Source organism: Anser brachyrhynchus (genome assembly GCF_964034855.1).
Source record: "Anser brachyrhynchus genome assembly, chromosome: 28".
Lineage (NCBI taxonomy): Eukaryota > Metazoa > Chordata > Aves > Anseriformes > Anatidae > Anser > Anser brachyrhynchus.
Window position 1 is genome coordinate 2,378,640 of NC_137721.1, and position 17,467 is coordinate 2,396,106.

Sequence of the window (17,467 nt, forward strand, 5' to 3'; positions counted from 1 at the left end):
GCTTCCCGGTCCTGAGGTCTCGCTGCCACCGCCTCCGGCCACAGGCGTGGGGAATCCCACAGCTGCCGGGAGGAGATGGTCAAAAGCAAGGTTAGAAAGAAAGAAAAAGGGAAGCCGGGCACTCCGAGTTCAAGATCTCTCTTTTGCTGTTGGTTTAATTCATTTCCCCCTCCCTGACTTCCTCGTGAACTCATAAATAATAAATCCTTGCACAGTCTGAACAGCCAAGACAAACACACGCTGGGGCACACCGTGTACAAGGGTGGGTCGGTTTGTTTTCCGCCATGGTCATTGTTTGTTTGCTTGCTTGCTTTCTAGGTTTCCTTTCCAAAAAGTGCACAACACAGCAAATAAATAATAACATTTATCAATAAATTAATTCAATAAATATCCTCGTGGCACAGGGACGTGGTCTGCGAGTGGAGGGGAAGGGTGGGCTGCCCTGCTCTGCTTTGCTCGGCCGCTGAGCGCCGTGGTGATGGGGGCCCTGCTCCGGCCCTTGGGGATGCCACAGCCCCTGGCACGTCCTGGTGGCACGGAGGTACCCGGTGGCACGGAGGTACCCGGTGGCACAGAGGTAGCGGCGGGTCCCCTGCCTCTGCGGGGAGCGGGGAGATGAGGTCAGGAGCGAGGTGATGGTGGGAGCTGGCGGCGGTGACAGGAGAGGGACGGAGCTGGGAGGCTGGCGAGCTCCTGAGCTGGGGCTCGGGTGGCTGTGACCACCTCAGGGGGGCAAAAAGCAGAGTGCAGGACCCCAGGAGGGCAGGGGCTGCGGGGAGCAGGCAGCGGGACAGACAGACAGTGAGGAGGGAGGAGGAGGAGCCTCCGCTTGGCCGCCCCCCTGGTGTTTGCGGGACCTGGCACCAACCCTCGCCAAGAACATTTCCCCTCCAGCCCCCCGACTCCATCTCCCCGGTCCCACGCTAAGGGCCCGGCCCCTGCCTGTCCTGCAGCCAGCAGAGCACTGCCTTTTGGTGTGCTGGGGGGGTTCGGCTCGGTCCTGGTCCCTGCAGGGCTCTGCTTGTGCTCTTGCTGCTGCCAGTGCAAAATTAACTCTTAAAATAAAACACAAAAACTGGGGAGGCAGAGGAAGTGCCGGGGGGGGTGGGATGAAGATTGCTCCAGGTGGTCACGGTTGTTGGTGCAAAGAGAGCGAATAAAGGGCCGGGGGGGCTCCACACTCATTTTGCACTAGAGTCCAGGGCAGCAAAGCCGGAGATGCATGGGTTTGGGGTTTGATGCTCCCAAAGCAGGAGGTTTTGGGGCAGATGTGCAATGGAGGGGCTTGGCCAGACCCTGGGTGGAGGCAGCTCCACTGCGATGGGATCAGGGACAACGTGGCTCTGGGCACCTCGTGACGGAGCAGCATGCCCTGTGCTTCCTGACAAGCCAGGACAAACCGCGAGAAGCTGCTTTGTGCCCGTGGATGCTGCTGGGCAGAGCAGGCTGGGGTGGCAGGAAGGTCCCCGTGTGGACCATCAGGTGCCCAGCACAACGCCAGGAGCAGAACGGCAGCAAAAGCCCCAGCGCCCTGAGCGGCTGGACAAGCCCCCAGGGCTGCTTGGGGCTGCACGGGGCTGGTTTGTGGCTGGTATAAAAGGGGTGACGCAGAGAAACTCGGGCTTGGAGGCTCCCGCTGTGGGTCAGGCAGTGGACGTGGCGGACAGAAGGACGAATGCGGGCTCAGGATCCCATCAGCGCTCTCAGCGGGACGTGCAGCAGGAGGACGGACAGGAGCTGGGAGCACACACGGCCAGCACGGCCTTGAGGCAGCAGATCCAGCAGGACAGACGGACGGCCGAAGGACCGAACGGCCAGCCTGGCTCAGGACAGACAGACGGACGGACGTGGGCTTGGTGGTGGGGGAATACAGACCGTAGTTCAGAGAGGGGGCAGAGCGGACGGACGGGGACTCGGTCCATTCGGACAGACGGGTGGATGCAGGCACAGCATTTCGGGTGCCCAACATGTGGCGCAGGTCGCAGACGGACAGACGGACTTGAGCTCTTGGCTCGGATGCCCAGCACACGCCCAGGTAGGAGATGTGGCAGACAGACAGACGGACGGACGGACGCACGCAGGCTGGGCGGCTCAGACGTCCAGCACGTGGTTCAGGTAGGAGATGTAGCAGATGGCCAGGCGGAGGATCTCAATCTTGGAGAGCTTCTTGTCCGGCGGCAGGGTGGGCAGCAGCTTCCGCAGCTCGGCGAAGGCCATGTTGAAGGCCTCGACGCGGATGCGCTCCCGCGTGGCGTGGGCTGTCCGGTATTTGGCCGTGGCACGCCGCCGGCGCCGGCGCTCCTCCCGGCTCAGGTGCTGCAGGTCTTTCTTCATGGCCTCACCCTGCTCGGCCATGCGGGACGGGGCGCACAGACCGACGCCGCCGGCGTCCTCCACGCTGCCCGCGCGGCCGCAGTCGCTGAAGACGGACTCGGACTCGGAGTGCGTCGGGGGCAGGTCGATCTCCGTCTGGTCCGAGTTGAGCATCATCTTCGCAGAGGAGGGGCGGGCAGGCAGACGGACGGACGCTTCGGGCAGGAGGCACTGCAGGACAGACTGACGCGGGCACCACGTCGAAGCAAAGCTGCTCGGCTTGAACGAGGTCCCCGGCTCACAGCGAACCCCTGCTTATTCTCCTCCTCCTCCTCCTCATCACACACCGTCCCTGCAAGGGAATTTCAAAATTTTTCCCTTTTCCTCGCTGGGTGGGCGACGACTTCAACAATAAACCGTGTAAATAAAAGGGCAGGATGCATAGAAACACAAAAGAATAAATAAGTATCCTCGGTGCTGGCACCGTGCAGGTGCACAGAGACCGGGGGCTCCCCCGTGCAGCCGCGGCAGGACCCAGGTTTGGAGCCGTCAGGTGTCAGAGCCGAGCTCCTCCGGCGCGCTCTGGAAAAAAAGAAGCAGAGGGGCTCTCAGAGCCGCTGGGCAGGACGGAAAGGGGATGCTGGAGGCGTGATGGTTTGCTCCGGCTGCCCTGCGGCGGTGGCCGGGGGAAAGCCTGTCCCCGTCGGGCTGGGACGGGGCTCCGGTGGCGGAGAAGGAGCCCGCGGAGCAGCGCTGGGAGAAGGTGGAAGCCGCCTCTCCTGGCTCTCCGGAGGGATGACAGGTGGTGGATGAGTGAAGGGGAAAAACAGACTGCGGGGGCGAGGGGAAGGGGGGCTTATTGTATACTAAATGAGCCCGTATGTCATGGATCCTGGCACCCCAGACATATGGAACCCAACACAGCTGCTTTGCTTGATGTGTCCAAATAGAAGCTGGCTGCCCGCTCCCTCCGGGATGCTGTGCCGCCGGCCGGGGAGGCTGCCTCCTGTCCTCGCTCCTCTCCCCTGCCTGCTGCCTCTGCTGCTCGGTGCTGATGCCTGGGGACCCCGAGCCCCAGCACGGGGAGAGATAAGGGCTTGCTGCACGGACGTTTTCCCCGGGCAGGGGAACGTGCTGGGGTGGAGCAGGGGCCGGGGAACAAACTTCAGAAGGAGAAATGCTGCTGCGCGAAGAGATGGCAGCGGGGCTGGGAAGGCAGCCAGGCAGAGATGTACAACATATTACATCGCTCAGGCCTGACAAGCTTGTAATGAGCCATATGACTGAGAAATGGAACCTAAACGAATATGGACAGGCGATGACTGGGGAGAAATAGCCCACATCCCATTTTAAAAGGCGGCTGGTGGACAGAGCCTTGATGTGCATTTACAGAAACGCTGCCCAGGAAGCGCAAGGAACCCCCTAAGCATGCACAGAAAGGACTGCACGGTCCTCCTGTCCCCACACTAACATACGTGGCTGTTCCTGTGTGCTTACACACACACATCCCAGCAGATACACGCGAGTGGTCCCAGTCAAAAACTCCTCTGTGAGAATCCCACATCCATTTACTCACAGTAATTTACACCCAGGCTCATATATTTGCCCCGCCAGGCATCTACACACTCACCCTTGCACTGGAATATTCAGATTTCACTAAAAAAAAACAAAAACAGATGGACTTTTTTTTTCTTTTTTTTTTTCTGGAACACAGAACAGTGCGGCAGCACAAGTAACGCACCCAAACCCTGAACAAAAAGTTATTCCCGTGAAGCCCTTAGCCTGGAGCTGCTTTAAGTAAGGGCTGATAGAAAGGTGGCTCTCGGGAGATATCCTCAGGGCTTTCAGCATGACATAAACTACGCTGTCCTTAGGGCGAGCCCGACTTTGGCTTCGTGTTTGACTTGCTCTGCCTGCGGACAGCGAAGCCGGACCCACACAGGCGCGTGCACCTGAAGTTCCCACATCAGCCACAGCTGCTGTAGCTGTGTACGACGGCCGTGCCTCCTGCACCCCGTTCAACCTCCTCCGTTCCCGTCTTGCTTTCGTTTCCCCAGCCCCTCGTTTCTCTTGTCCCCTTCCCGCAGAGCCAGGACCTCCTTCCTCGTGCTCTGTCCCTCCCTGCCGGCTGCTTGGGAGCAGCGTGTCAGGGTGCAAACAGCTCCAAGCAAGCCGTGCCCGAGCTGAGCATCCCTTCTGCCGCTGCTCTGCCTGGCCACCTTGTCACCACGGCCGTGTTCCTGCGTGGTCACACCATTCCTGCTCGTTATATGGTTCCCTGGAGCATCGCTCCCAGCTGCTGCGGCTCCAGCCGGGAGCCCGAGCTCCGGGGAGGCTGCAGCGGGGCTGGGAGAAGGGGGGACGTCAGCTCTGGGGCCGGACACGTGCCACAGCAGCCCTGTGCCCGGTGCCGGACCTGGGGTGCGGCGAGGAGTCAGCGTGCGGACACCCAGGGTGGCGCTCAGGTGTGTGGCTCCTCTTTAAACACTCCCCCTTGCTCCCGGGGCCATGCTCGTGACCTCTTCTGCCTCCGTTATCCCAGCGCTGCTGCCCTGAATTCAAGGGGCCCGCTCTCCTCTCGCTCTGCAAACTCAGGCGCTGCCGCATCCAGCCTGGGGCTGCCCCGTGGCAAGAAGCTGCGGCGCTGCCCCCCAGCCCCATCAGCACGGGGCAGGGGAGGAGAGGAACGATAGCCTCCAGCCCCAGCCTCCCCCCAGCCTCCTGTGACACTGTCACTGCCATCCTGGGGGAGGACAGGCTGCAAAAACTCCTCTCCTCGGGCAGACGGATGGGGAGCAGGCTCGGGACCAGCCCGAGCACCGCGCACCAGCGTGCCGGTGCAGAGGGCTGTGGGACGCGTTGTGCTGTCACCGTCTCAACATCCTCGCGAGTGAATTTTAGGGGTTATCGAGCAACGGGAGGCAGGAGCCCTGCCCGGGGCCTCTCTCTGCTCTTGGTCGCAGGAGGATGTCAGCAGGACAAGTTTCAGAACTGGACCCCAGCACTCCTTACCCTGCTCCTACTTTGCAGGGTTAGTCCAGCCTCAACAAGCTTTCCTCTGAAACGCGTGCTCTGAGGGGCTCTTTCCTTTGGATGAACCATAACCTGACACCTTCCTAAAGCCATCTGCTGCAAGAACCTCCTGTAAACCCCTGCTTGTCCCAGCCCTGCCTCCAGCAAAGCCCCAGGGATGGCCCCGAGGGGAAGCAAAGCTCCCCAGCCCCTTGCTCTTCCCCCTCGCCCTTTCCTTTGCACTCCAGACCAGCAGAGCGACAATTTCTGAAGGCTCCCTGGCCACGCAAAGAGGGCGCAGGCTGTGCCTGTGACCCCACTTTCAGGCCATTCGAGCGGAGGCTCCTTCCCTTGTTTCTGAACAGAATCCCCCAGGTCACCGCCAAGCCCAAAGCGAAGGACACGAGTGCGTGCTCGTGCCCTAAGGGTGGCCCCAAAGCGTGAGCGGGTCAGGCACCCCTTCCGAGAGCACCTGGAGCACGTAACGCCGCTGACCCCGCACCTCCCCACCTATCCCACTCGCATTTCGGCAGCATCAAAGCTCCCGGCAGCGGCCGGGCACGGTTGCTATCCCACCCCGAGGAGAGGCCCCTTACCGCCAAGCCGCCGACCATTCCCGGGCTCCAGCTTTTCCCTTCCAGAAGCTCAAATAATCCAGGGAGCCAGGAGCCGCTCGGCTCATCCGTCCATCGAGGAGGCGGAAAGTTGGCGTCTTGCTCGGCGGGATGGAGCTGGGGCTCAGGGGGAGCCCCGGTGGCCTCGGGGCCCTGGCATCTCACTCCTTGGGCAGGAGCGCCGGCGGGCCACCGCGCGTTGAGATGGACACCCCGAGGAGGCATGTGCCCCGCACGCTATATATACACCCCGGCCTCGCACGCCGGGTCCGACCCCGGCAGCCTCATTGGCCGCTCCGCTGCTCCCCCCCTCATAAATATTAAAGCCAAGAGAGGGGGATGCCATTGGCTGTGCGGGAGGTTGGAGCCCCCGGGAGAGGAGGGAGGTGGAGGTTGGATGTGGTCCTGGAGGGTGGATGGAGGTGGTGGGCTGGGAGGGAGGGAGGGAGGAGGGGTGGGGGTGCTCCGGGAGAAGGCGACATCTGTTCTCCATGCATATTTCATAAAGGAGAAATGGAGAGATGGGGAGTGAGCGTGGCGAGAGAGCGATGGGCAGGCGAGGCTCTGCGCCGGGGTGGGACGAGGAGAGGCGGCTGCAGAAGCAGCGGGACCGACGGCGCGGCTCTCCCCGCCACGGCGTGGGTGCGTGTGCGAGGCGGGCTGCGTGTCCGTGCACTGCTGGCACGCACGTGTGTCCGCGTGCAAGCAGCCGGGAGCGGGCATCACCCGGCCGTGGGTCTACGCGTGGGGCAGGTGAGCACCCATGGGTGCCTGGACGACTGGGAGCCTCTCCCAGACAGGCTCCAGCAGCAGCAGCAGCAGCAACTGTCCCGTAGGTGCTGCCTGTGAGCTGCTGTGAAATTCACCTGGAGTAAAGTTTGGTGAGGAGAGAGAAAAAAAGTGAAAGGAAGAGGTACCCAGACCACACGGGTACTGCGCCGAAGCCCTGCCAACCACAAAGCAATGATCTCTTTTGTGGGTTAAACCGTCTCTGCCTCTCACCCTTCCTAGATTTAAGATTCTTGCATTAAACTCCGTCTTGAAAAAATCTGCTCTAGTTTGTCTCCCTTACCGGTAAACTCCCGGCTCGGAAACCCGTGCATCCCCCGTCCCACACATACATACGTACTTGTGTGCATCCTCCCACACCTCCCTGCAGTTTGCTTGCTGGAGCATCCCGCCGTCACCCCCTCCATCCCTCCCCCAGGTGCTGGATTCTTGCCCCGCTCCCAGTCCCCGGGGGCTGCTTCCCCTCCCCGCACGGCGGGCGAAGCCCAGGTGATGGGCATCGGCACCTGGGCAGGCTCCAGCCCGTGGCACGGATCAGCAGATGGTCTCGGAGTTTGCAGGGCGTGCGGCGGACGAGGCGGAGGGATCAGGTGGCAGCGAGGAGCCTGCCTCACCATTGCTATGGCACCGATTATAAAACAATATTCGCCTAATGAGCTCGTGGCAGTAGCCACATCCGCCCCGAGACGAACGCGCGCGCGAGGCGCAGCGCGCCTGGAGAAGGCACTGGATGCAACGCGCGTCACGCACCCAGCGCACGCCTGCCCCACGCACGCTTCTCACACACGACACGCACAAATCACTCCTCTTGCACGCGAAAACGAGCAGCGCACGCACGTCCACAGGGGCACGGGCACCGCTCACCAGCCCCACATCCCCCTGCGTCCCCCTCCTCTCTCCGCACGCGCGGCAGCGCTCCGCCTGGGCCCCCGTCTCCCCCGAGAGCCCGATGGGCTGTTTGCATTTATTTCTTGCTCCCTCCTCTGCTCCGTCTCGCCTGCCCACCCCCAGGGCCAGCTCCTCTCCCCCTGCCAGGACGCCAGCAGGGCCCCACCTCTCTCTGCAGCTGATGCTGGGCTGCTCCGGGCATCCTGCCGGGCTGGGCTCGGGGAGGAGGGGAGGGAAGGAGCGAAGCTGGCTGCTGGAGCCTCCCCGCAGGGACGCCAGGCCCGGGCTGTGCCGGCCTCGTGGCCACCGCAGCGTCCAGGCGAGCGGGCAGGTTCCTGCTCCTTTCAGCAGGCCCCCACTCAAGTTTTTCTCTCCAGGCTCAGGCAGCTCCATCCTCCCCCTGCAAAGGGCGCAGGCTGCCTGGCTCAGCCCCGAGGTGGGGGACATCAGCCAGGACAGCCCTCTGCGTGGCCCCAGTGACACAAGCACGGCAGACGGTCCCCGTCCCAGCCTGCCATCACCTTAACTCTGCCCTCGGCTGCCTCCCAGCCTTCCTCCTTCCACAGGCAGGAGCTGAGATCGCAAAGGCCCCTTCGCTGCCGGGAGGGAGGACTTCACCTGGGGACGTCCCTCAGCTCGGCCGCTCCTCGTCCGTGAGATGTGCCTGCGGGCAGGACGCAGCCCTCGTGCTCGCAGGGGCTCGATGAGCACCGGCAGGGCCGCGCCTCCCCGCCGCGCCAAGATGAAGCCATGGCCACGGGTCTCGTGGGAGGGTGACGGCACAGCGAGAAACTCAAGACCTTTCTCCTGCAATCCAAGCCGAAGTTCCCCCCTCGGCTGCGACCTTCCCTTGCTCAGAGCCCACGGGAGCAGCTGTGGTCCCCGGGAGTTCGGCTGCTGCCTCCTCCTCTGCCTCCTCAGCAAGAACTTGGGAGCTTCAGGTATCCTAAGGCTGGCCAAAAACTGATGAGGATCGGGGGAGGGAGAACAAGAGACCCTTTGGCTTTGTTCTTCCCTTCTCAGTTTCCCAACTTCCTGACGGGCAGAAACTGGTATCCCTCACCAAACCCAACCGGGTTTCTTAACCGCAGGAGCCCACAAGCCGGAGCCTGCAGAAAGCCCTCCTTCCCTCCGAATTCCTGGGCCTCCCTTTCAACACGGCATTCAAGCGGCAAACGCAGCTGGTGAACGGCGGCGGGAGCGCGGCCAACTTTCAAAAACCTCTCGCTAGCTTCGCCGTGACCTGCGAGGGTGAGGTCGAGGTGGGTCCGTCGTGGTGCTCCCACCCCAGGGGACGGAGCCCCCCAGGCTTTGCCCACCTCGAGCCAGGGGTTTTTGGGGATGAGCTGCGGGAGGAGGCACGGCCGGGGACCCCCACGGGGGGACGCCGCTCCCAGCCTCCCGCCTGCGTGCAGGGAGGGCACGGGGAGGTATGAAAAGAGGCTCCAAGAGGCAGCATTTGGCAGGAGATGAGGCGACATATTGTACAAAGCCACCGGGGACCACGCTGGCCTCTGCTTGTCAGGGAAAACAGGCAGCTTTAACCCTTGGGCTGCTGGAGCAGACCCAGCCAGAGTTTTGAGGACTTTTATATAGAGAGGGGCTGCACGCCCCAGCGATGGGTGGGAGAGCGCGAGGGAGATCCCTGCCACGACTCGCGGATGCAGGAAAGAGAATCGCTGCCGGGACATGACCACTTCTGCCCCCGAGGACTGGCATCTTCACGCACATGGCGGGACCACGTCCCGTCCGCCCAGCAAGGACCCTCTGCAGAACAAAACTCAGACAGCTCTGCCGAGCTCCCCCGTGTTCCTGCCGTGACCCAGCTGCTCACTCCCACCAAAGCCTTCTCCGGTGTTTTTGGGCCACCCCCTGCAGAAGAGGTCCTCCAGCACCCGTGGCGACAGTTCGGTGCTGTTACCCTTCTTCCAGGTGTGCAGATGCACGGGTCGTAGAGGCTGCAGCTGCCGTCCCCATCAGGGCTGGGCTGCAGCGCTCCGTTACGACCAACTGCTGCAGCCGGGCTGGCTGCGGGGCTCGGGCTGCTCCGTGCAGCCGGTGCACGGCCTCGCCGACCACCCCCTGACACCGCCGGGCGGTGCTCCGGCCACCTCGCAGGCAGTCGCTGGGAAGCGGCACCCCAGGAACACCCGGGCAGCTCGGGGTGATGCCGCCCTCGCAACACCGGGCTCGAAACCTTTTTTGGCTGAGCGTGGTAGAGCACACAACTGCATGTGCACGCAGGTTGTCCGTGCGAGCTGTGTGTGCACAAGTGAGTGTGCAAACTTGGGCTGCAGGGCACGTGTGAGCGTGGGTAGGTGGCAGGGCACGGCCCAGCACCTCTCAGCACACACGTTTGTGCGCACCCCCGTGTTTCCCTGTGCATGCGCCCAGCTAATAACAGCAGGGCCCTGCTCTGCTCAGCACACCCCACGCCCTGGGCACGCTTGCCTGGCTCGTGACAGAAGCTCTCGGCTCCGATAGCCCCTCTCCTCTCCTCGCCTTTGTCTCCCTGGCTTTTATTGAGTGCAGGTTTTGTGAGCGGTCGGTGACAGACGGCCCCGGTGCTCGATAACTAGACAATCTGTCACCACCACCACTGACAGCTTTCACAAGGAGCCCCTTTCCTTTCATCCTTCCCAGCTCCCTTCGCCTCTGCTTGTCCCCCTTCCACACGTGCTCTCTGGCTTTGTTCCCCCCTAAAAGCCAAATAGCGACAGAAGCTCCTGATCATAATATTGCTCTAATCGAGTCTGTCATAATCGGATCCAATCTAATTACGTTCAGATCCCTCTCTTCTCCTGACTCTCTCTATTGCCTGTCCATCTGTCCCTCTCTTCCCTTCCAGTCTTTGTGTCCATCCATCTGTTATCTGCAGGCCTTTCTCCCTTCCCATCATCTCCCTGGGCCCCTGCCCCATTCGCAGCGTGGCCGCCCCGGCCCTTTCCTCCAGCGGCTCCCTCTCCAATCCATCTCTCTTAAAGGCCTCTCCATCAATCCATTTAGCAGCAGCTCCCTGCCTCCTCTAGCCCATCTGCTTCTCCCTTTCTGCTGGCTGCGAGATGCAGAGATGCTGCTCTGTTTGTACGTCGATCTTGATTAGCCCCAGAAACCTCACTGCTAGAGCTGTGCTGGCGCTGGGGAAAGATCACCTGGGTAGCAGAGCGCTGTAGGTCCTAAGCAGCATCCTCCGTCCCTGCCCCATCCTCTGCTTCCTCCGAGTAATTGCACCACGCAGGGGCTGGACAGGCAGGTGAAAGAGGCTGCACAAAGCACGGAGATGAAAGGACAGGGCCCCAGGAGCACAGGGCAGGCTGTGAAGGAGCAAGCTTGAGTCACTAAACGGGAGGTGGTGGCAAAACCTCCTCCTAGCACCATCATCTCCTCCTAGCACCATCTCTCCAAACTACCTCACGTTTCCTCTAGCCCCAGCATTTTTCTCCAGGAATGCACGCAACTGGCTGGTTGATGGACAGACAGACAGACAGAGGCACAAGCTTGCAGTAGGAAAATCTGACCGGGTCTTCTTGCTGCACACAGAGAGAGGACGAGGCTGAGCAGAGCTGGGGTGGGCTGCTTCGACGGTACTGAGCACGGGGATCAGGTGCCCAGGTCTTGCACAGTTGGGAGCTGGGATGCGGGGTCACTCCAGGTTCTTTTGTGCCTTTCCCAATAGCAGCAGTTGCTGGTCTCTGTCGGAGACAAGGGCAACAGCAGATATGGACCCTGGGCATGATCCAGCCTGGCAATAACCTCACTACTATTTGCAGTATTCAGACCCCGATTTTAAACGCGTTAGACTCAGATGCCTGCTGGGCACCAGCCAACGACCTCTGCTTGCTGCGATGGTTGTCCTGAGCTAAGCTGCCTTCGCTCCTTCAGCTGGACTCACTGCTGCTCGTGGGTACAACACAGAAAACAGTTGTCAACCACTGTGGCAGCAGGAGCCCTGGCGAGCAACTGCAGGCTGCTGGGTAGAACACGAGGCAGCGACACAGGACCCCTGGGTTCTCTTACAGCTTTCATTGACTCAGGAAAAAAGACCGTGCAGTCTCTTTGCGTCAGTTTCCTCGAGCTTTAGAGCCAGATCAGGCTGCACACCTGACTCCACCATCACATCGGAGTGTCCTGGACAAGGACAGGCGGCCCCCACCATCATCACACGGCACCCCGTGATCCTTGCACGAAGGGGGTGAGGGACGTGCAGACAGAGGTTTCTGGTTTGCATTTCCCACCTGCTTATTTTTGTCCAAGCAAACACTTCCCCAGGGTGGCTTCTTGTAACCAAAATGATTCCTTAGCAGTCCCGGATGTGTCCTTTAGACAGCAGCATCGCACAAAGGCTCCGTTACATCCATAGCCGCTTTAGCGGTCCACGGACCAGTCTGTGTAGGCAAAGGATGGGCTCAGGCCCACTCCAGAGAAATCTGGAGCAACTTCAAAGGCAGGCAGAGGGGTAGAACTTGTTCACGAAGCAAGTGGGTGGCAGATTTTCTCTACCTATTTATCTGGGAGTTAAGGCTAAATGCTCTCCCTTCACTAGTCCCCACCTAAGCAACTGTCACTTGTGAAAACAGAGCCTGGCTGCCCAAATACACCTCAAAGCAGCGCGTAGAACAATGCCTCGGTATCTCTAAATGCTGAGCAAGGTGTCAAAGCTGGCAATAGCTGAACTGGGAGCTGGACTCAAACCCACTGCAACGCTGCCCATCATGGGCAAGCAAAGGGGGGGAATGACATCCCCAGCAGGGCCATCTGCGGGGAGCTCGACGCTGGCCAGCAGCAGCCGCTGGTGCCCAAAGCGCAGATGCTGGGCTCCAGCGCTGGGAAGAGGAGAGGCGGCAGAAGCTGGGCAGCCTGGAGAGGAAGGACGCAATGTGGAGAGCAGAAGTTTCAGCTCACGCAGAAGAAATGGTGACTTCCTGGAGAAGCGATGGAGAGTATGATACCATGAACGGTTCTCTGCAAAGTCCCAGGTTCAGTCCCCAGCGTGAATAAGGCACCGGTAGCTGTTCCTACAGCTCACTCATCTCCCACCAGAGCAAACTTTCCTGCCCTTTGTCAGAAAGCCTTTCTTTGGTCCCCAAAAACCAAACCCTTCATCCTCAGATCAGCTTCATCTCTATTTTAGCTGCTGATAAAACAGAAAAATTATTTGGGAAGACACCGATTTTTATCTTCCTGTCTCCACTACTTCCTTCTCCCAGAAGCCAAACAGCCCTGGCTTTGTTCTGGGTATTAATTAACTTTCCTGCCTCTTAATATTCCAGAGCCATAAAGTTCCCAGGAGCTGGGAGGCCGGGCGCTAAGAAAACACACATTTCCTCTCCTTTCTCCTTGTCTCATTGACTGTCACCCCCATATGTCTCCCCCCTCCGGGCACGAGGGCAGCTGCAAACCCTCCTCTCTGGGCTCAGCCCCAGCCCTCTGCCTCCTGGGAGGCAGCTGAGTTCAGAGGTCAAGAGAGTCAGTGGCATCTTCTTTTTGTGCAGAAATCCCTGGTAGAGTTGCGTGGGGAGAGAGGAGAGGAAATTGATGCTTGCAGATTGTGTGTGTGCGTGGCGGGGGAGTGTCTCAGCAAGATGCCTGGGGGCTCTGCGGCAGAGACAGCATGTGCCAGCTGCCCTCCTCAGCAAGAGGAGCGAGGGGCTGCCCAAAAAAAACCTAGTCTAGGCTTTGATGTAGCTGGAGGTGGTGTGGGGAGAGTTTCTTCAAATTACTGCCTGGATTATTGACCAATCTTGGTACCAGAGGCAGCGCTGGAGTTGCATGGAGAGTCTGTGGGGGGATATCAGTAAGGACAGGACTTCTGAGCTGGGCAAGGCAAAGGGACGAAGTAGATTTTGGAGGACAGTCGAGGACTGGCAGGAGAAAAGCGAGGCAGAGCTGCCTGCGTTTCTGTTCCAGGCTCAGCACTTTGTAGCAGAACGACAGGCAGCAAATCGCTCCTCTCCAAGCACAACAGGAAAGCTGGTTCCAATGTCCTCCGTCTTCTCCAGGGCTGCTCCATCACCACCAGGCTCACCAGGGCTGGACGCGGGGAGGAGATGGGAAGAGGCGCAGAGCTGCAGCAGCCTTCACCTTCAACAGAAGAGCGCAAGGTGCAGACGGGAGATTGCCCCTGGGAGCAGCTGCCCCAGCCCTCACCGGCGTCAGCCTGTTTATTTTGAAGAGCAGTTCGGCAACACTTGCTAGAAGTTGCATCACTTCTTTTTCCCCTGGCAGAAGGCCGCAGAACTTGCTTCTCCCAGGCTCCATCCCTTGAGGGTGAATTTGCTCTTGGGCTGCTCAGCTGCTTTCTCCTTCTTCTCCTGTTCCTTTGGTCAAGCGTTGAGCAAAGGAGTGAGCTTGCAGACTCCCCAATCCCACTAAACCAGCAGAATAAGTGACCTGCTGAACTCAGTGCCTAAAAAATGCCAAGGATGCCAAGTGCTTGGACGGAACTCAAAGCTACCCAGCATCTATAAGCAGCAGGAAGAACAGGTTAGACCAGGAATGATGTAAAACAACCTCAAAATGCAGTACTGGAAGAAAGTCAAGTCCTCGTGCTTTGGAGCAACAAGCCAGTCTGAGAGGCAGAAGAAAGCATTTTCCCCAGTACCTGAACTTGATTGGTATGCAGCAGCTGCACCGGAGTGAGCTTTTGTCCCCTCTGCTGGCTCTGCTACTCAGCTGGGAGCGTATCGTAAGTCATTTGCTAGAAGAAGTCTGTCAAGGCTAGAAAACAGCTATTTCTGGAGTGTTCCTGTGAATCATTGCCCCACTGGACTATGTCCTCCTGGACCAGCTACAGCAGACACGCGGTGTTTGCTCCCTTCCCTAGACCAAGAGGCAGCTCAAAGCCTTCGCTTCAAAAGATGACCAGACAAGTTGTTTGCTTCCCATATGCTTTGCATAATTTCCCATGCAAACTTATCTAATTATCACAGAAAGCAGGCTTTGAACAAGGGGCATTATCTTGCTTGCATCAGCCCACCTCAAAGAAGGCCACACCGCCAGCTTTGCGCCGTCGCCCTGCGCAGCCGTCTGAAGCACAGCAGCCAGCACGAAAGGGGGAGAGGGAAAGGATGGCTCTTCTGCCATCGCTGCCTGGAAAAGGCTGCCACCTCGACTCCACCCGATTCAGCCAGCACCCATCAAAACACACGCGGTTGCACCTCCAAACTCAGTAATTTTGTCGCTGTTGCAAAGAAAAACCGACATTTAAGGCAACGCTCAAACTACTTTCCGCGTCCTGAGAAAACACTTATTCCCCGTTGCTTATTAGCATTAGGGATGCTCTAATTAATGCACATAATCTCAGGAGTGATGGAGACAAGCGTATCGGGGGAGTTATCAACTTTAAGGTTCGTGCAGCTGAGGACAGCTGCTGTTACATCAGGGCGGGCAGGAGGAACCAGAGATGTGCAACCCAGCCCCAAAGGCTGCTACCGTACGTTATAAAGGAAGATAAACAGGGGGTCAGGGCTGTTTCATTTTTAAAGTGGGAAAATGCACCTACTGCGGATAACTTTGCTCAGACTGAAGGCATGGAAAGGATGGCTTAAGAGTGAGCCTTTTCAGGGCTAAGACACTGTCTCCGGGCTTAAACCAGCAGACAGCAATTCCCTAAGGGGCAGCGGTTTAGCAGCCATACACAAAAGCAGCAAAGGCCTTCCCGGTCCCAGCGGAGGGGAACGAGCACTCCCAAATCCACTGTCAGCTCTTTGTTTGAAGATCAGGAGTGAGAATAAATGACTGAACAGGTCAGAGATCCCAATTCCTCCCGGCCTGCCCCATTTATGATCTGGAGAGGGATGCAGGTGAACGTAAGACCTTTTTGCATGGTGCTGTTTCTGTATAAAATGCGATTTCATTCTCCGCGACACACAAAGCAGCTCCTTTCACCAACATTAGCTCTACTTCAACAAAACATCTTTGTATTTCAAGTACTGTTCACCTCGAGGTCTCAAGAGCATCCCCTCGCCCCTGTCAAAGAGGCCAGGAGCTGAGTTTGTGTCACCAGTGAGAACGGGCACCGCGAGGGGAAGGACAGGGAAGAGAAACACGGGGAGAGCGACTCACTCTTGTAGCTCATTTACTCCCCAGATGAATCCAGCAATCCTATTTCTTCCCCACCCCCTTTCATCCTACACTCAGGCCCAATTCCCCAGAGGAGGGAAGGCTCAGATCCGAGCAGCGCAAGCCTGATCATCAAAAGCCAGCTGAGCAAAATGAATTTACTGACCATGGCAAAACACAATGAGGAGGGCTGGAAACACCGATGGCTACTGCCTCTCCTCCTACCCCTCCGCTCAGCGACACTGCTGGCACCAGGAGTTTGAAGGACACGCAAATCCCCAGCTCGGGGTAAATTTTGGGCTGAGAGTCAAGCGAAGACTTTTGGTGTTCTCCAGCATTGGCAGCGGTAGGGAAAATGTGCGTCTGCTGCAGCGCCTGCCAGCCTAGCCCCCTTGCTTCTCCCTTCCTCTTGTCAGCCACTGATAGGAGGGTTGCTCATTGCACTGTCCACAGGGGAGACCTGTTGGCCATCCGAGGAGCGGCGTAGGCACAGACAACGGAGGCAGCTGTTTGTTCGCCTCGCCAGAGAGCGGCTCCGAACAAAAAGCTGGGAGTGGAAAATGGGGCTGGGAGTGGTAAAAGGGTTTATTTCTGTTTGTACGGGGAAAATGAGCAAGGAGAGGGGGAAAAAAAAATTCCAACCAGAAGCCTTCAGGAAAAAAAAAGCCCCAAAGAACCTAGATTTGAAAGGACAGAGAGAGAGGGAAGTATGTTAAAGAAACATTTATAATTTTAAAATTATCAAGAACCTTGTGTATATAGACCCACTTTGCTGATTAGCCATCTCTCATCCCACCACCTCTTCACATGGCACTGCTGCACCCAGAACTCTGCATTTGCATTTTGATACATAAAAAAAATATAATAAACTTACCTTATGAAGGGAAAAATATATTTCGAAAAATTGTCAGATCACTTGCTGTTTTGTGGTCCTCTTTCTCAACTAAAGCACTTTCTAGCACAGAAATAGTCTACTTGGATAACCTGAGGGAACTGATATTTTCTGCCCAAAGATTAGGAGTTAGAGGCCATGAAAATCCTTACTATAAAGAAAAGATATCTCAGTTTAAACTGAGATATGAGTTTCTTCGGAATGGCTAGAAGAAATGAAAATAAATCAGGCACAGAAACATTCCACCAAGTATCAGGAACAGTTTCCTGATACTAAGATGTATTAGCAAGTGGAAAAAGTCTCCCCTCAGGGAAGCACCGAAAGTACAAGGTCTGAATTACTTTAAAACTCCACAGTTTATGTCTAGTTGAGAAAAGACTTAAACACAATAAGGCTGCATGGTCCTCTAGGGAAGGGAAAACAATGCCTGCTTTAGTGCTAGTCAGCTCTGATTTCTGTGATTAATCCTCTCTACCTGTTTTTGAGCTCCTTGCTTTAGACAACAGCACTATCGCACCTCTGAATCAAGACTGCCGAAGAAGAGGTGAACAACTGGGAATATCTGAGAGCCCGGTCAGTCGTGACTGCTGGCCCTCAGAGTCCGGTCTTGCTGCGTGCTAAGCAATACCATCAAAGGGAACAAAGTGCGTGAGCATGCAATTTAGAAAAGATATTTATTATACCAGCACCTAGAGATCAATCAAGATCAAGGCACTGTATGGAGCGTCCAGCCATCCCTGCCTTGGAGAGCTTACGGTCTGAGCACTGGTGAGTTAACTCCCTGTCCTGTCAGAGGGCACCGTGGCTTTCGTTCATCCAGTTGTAGAAAGAATTTTGAGAGTCAAAAACTGAATCAGACAAACGCTGTTCCTCCCAAGATCAAAACACATTGCAACAC

At 57.9% G+C, this 17,467-nt stretch overlaps 2 protein-coding genes across 2 annotated transcripts in view; one reads left to right on the forward strand and one right to left on the reverse strand.

Moving 5' to 3' along the window:
* Positions 1–17,467, forward strand: part of COPA (COPI coat complex subunit alpha) — a 134,954-nt gene that overhangs the window by 82,946 nt on the left and 34,541 nt on the right. The gene's annotated exons all lie outside the window — the stretch shown is intronic.
* On the reverse strand, positions 1,547–17,372 carry NHLH1 (nescient helix-loop-helix 1). The gene is made up of 2 exons (XM_080570240.1): positions 5,922–17,372; positions 1,547–2,895 (listed from the first exon to the last, which is right to left on the reverse strand). Exon 2 carries the CDS (start codon positions 2,488–2,490, stop codon positions 2,092–2,094), a length of 399 nt encoding a protein of 132 aa, XP_080426366.1. The 5' UTR covers positions 2,491–2,895; positions 5,922–17,372; the 3' UTR covers positions 1,547–2,091.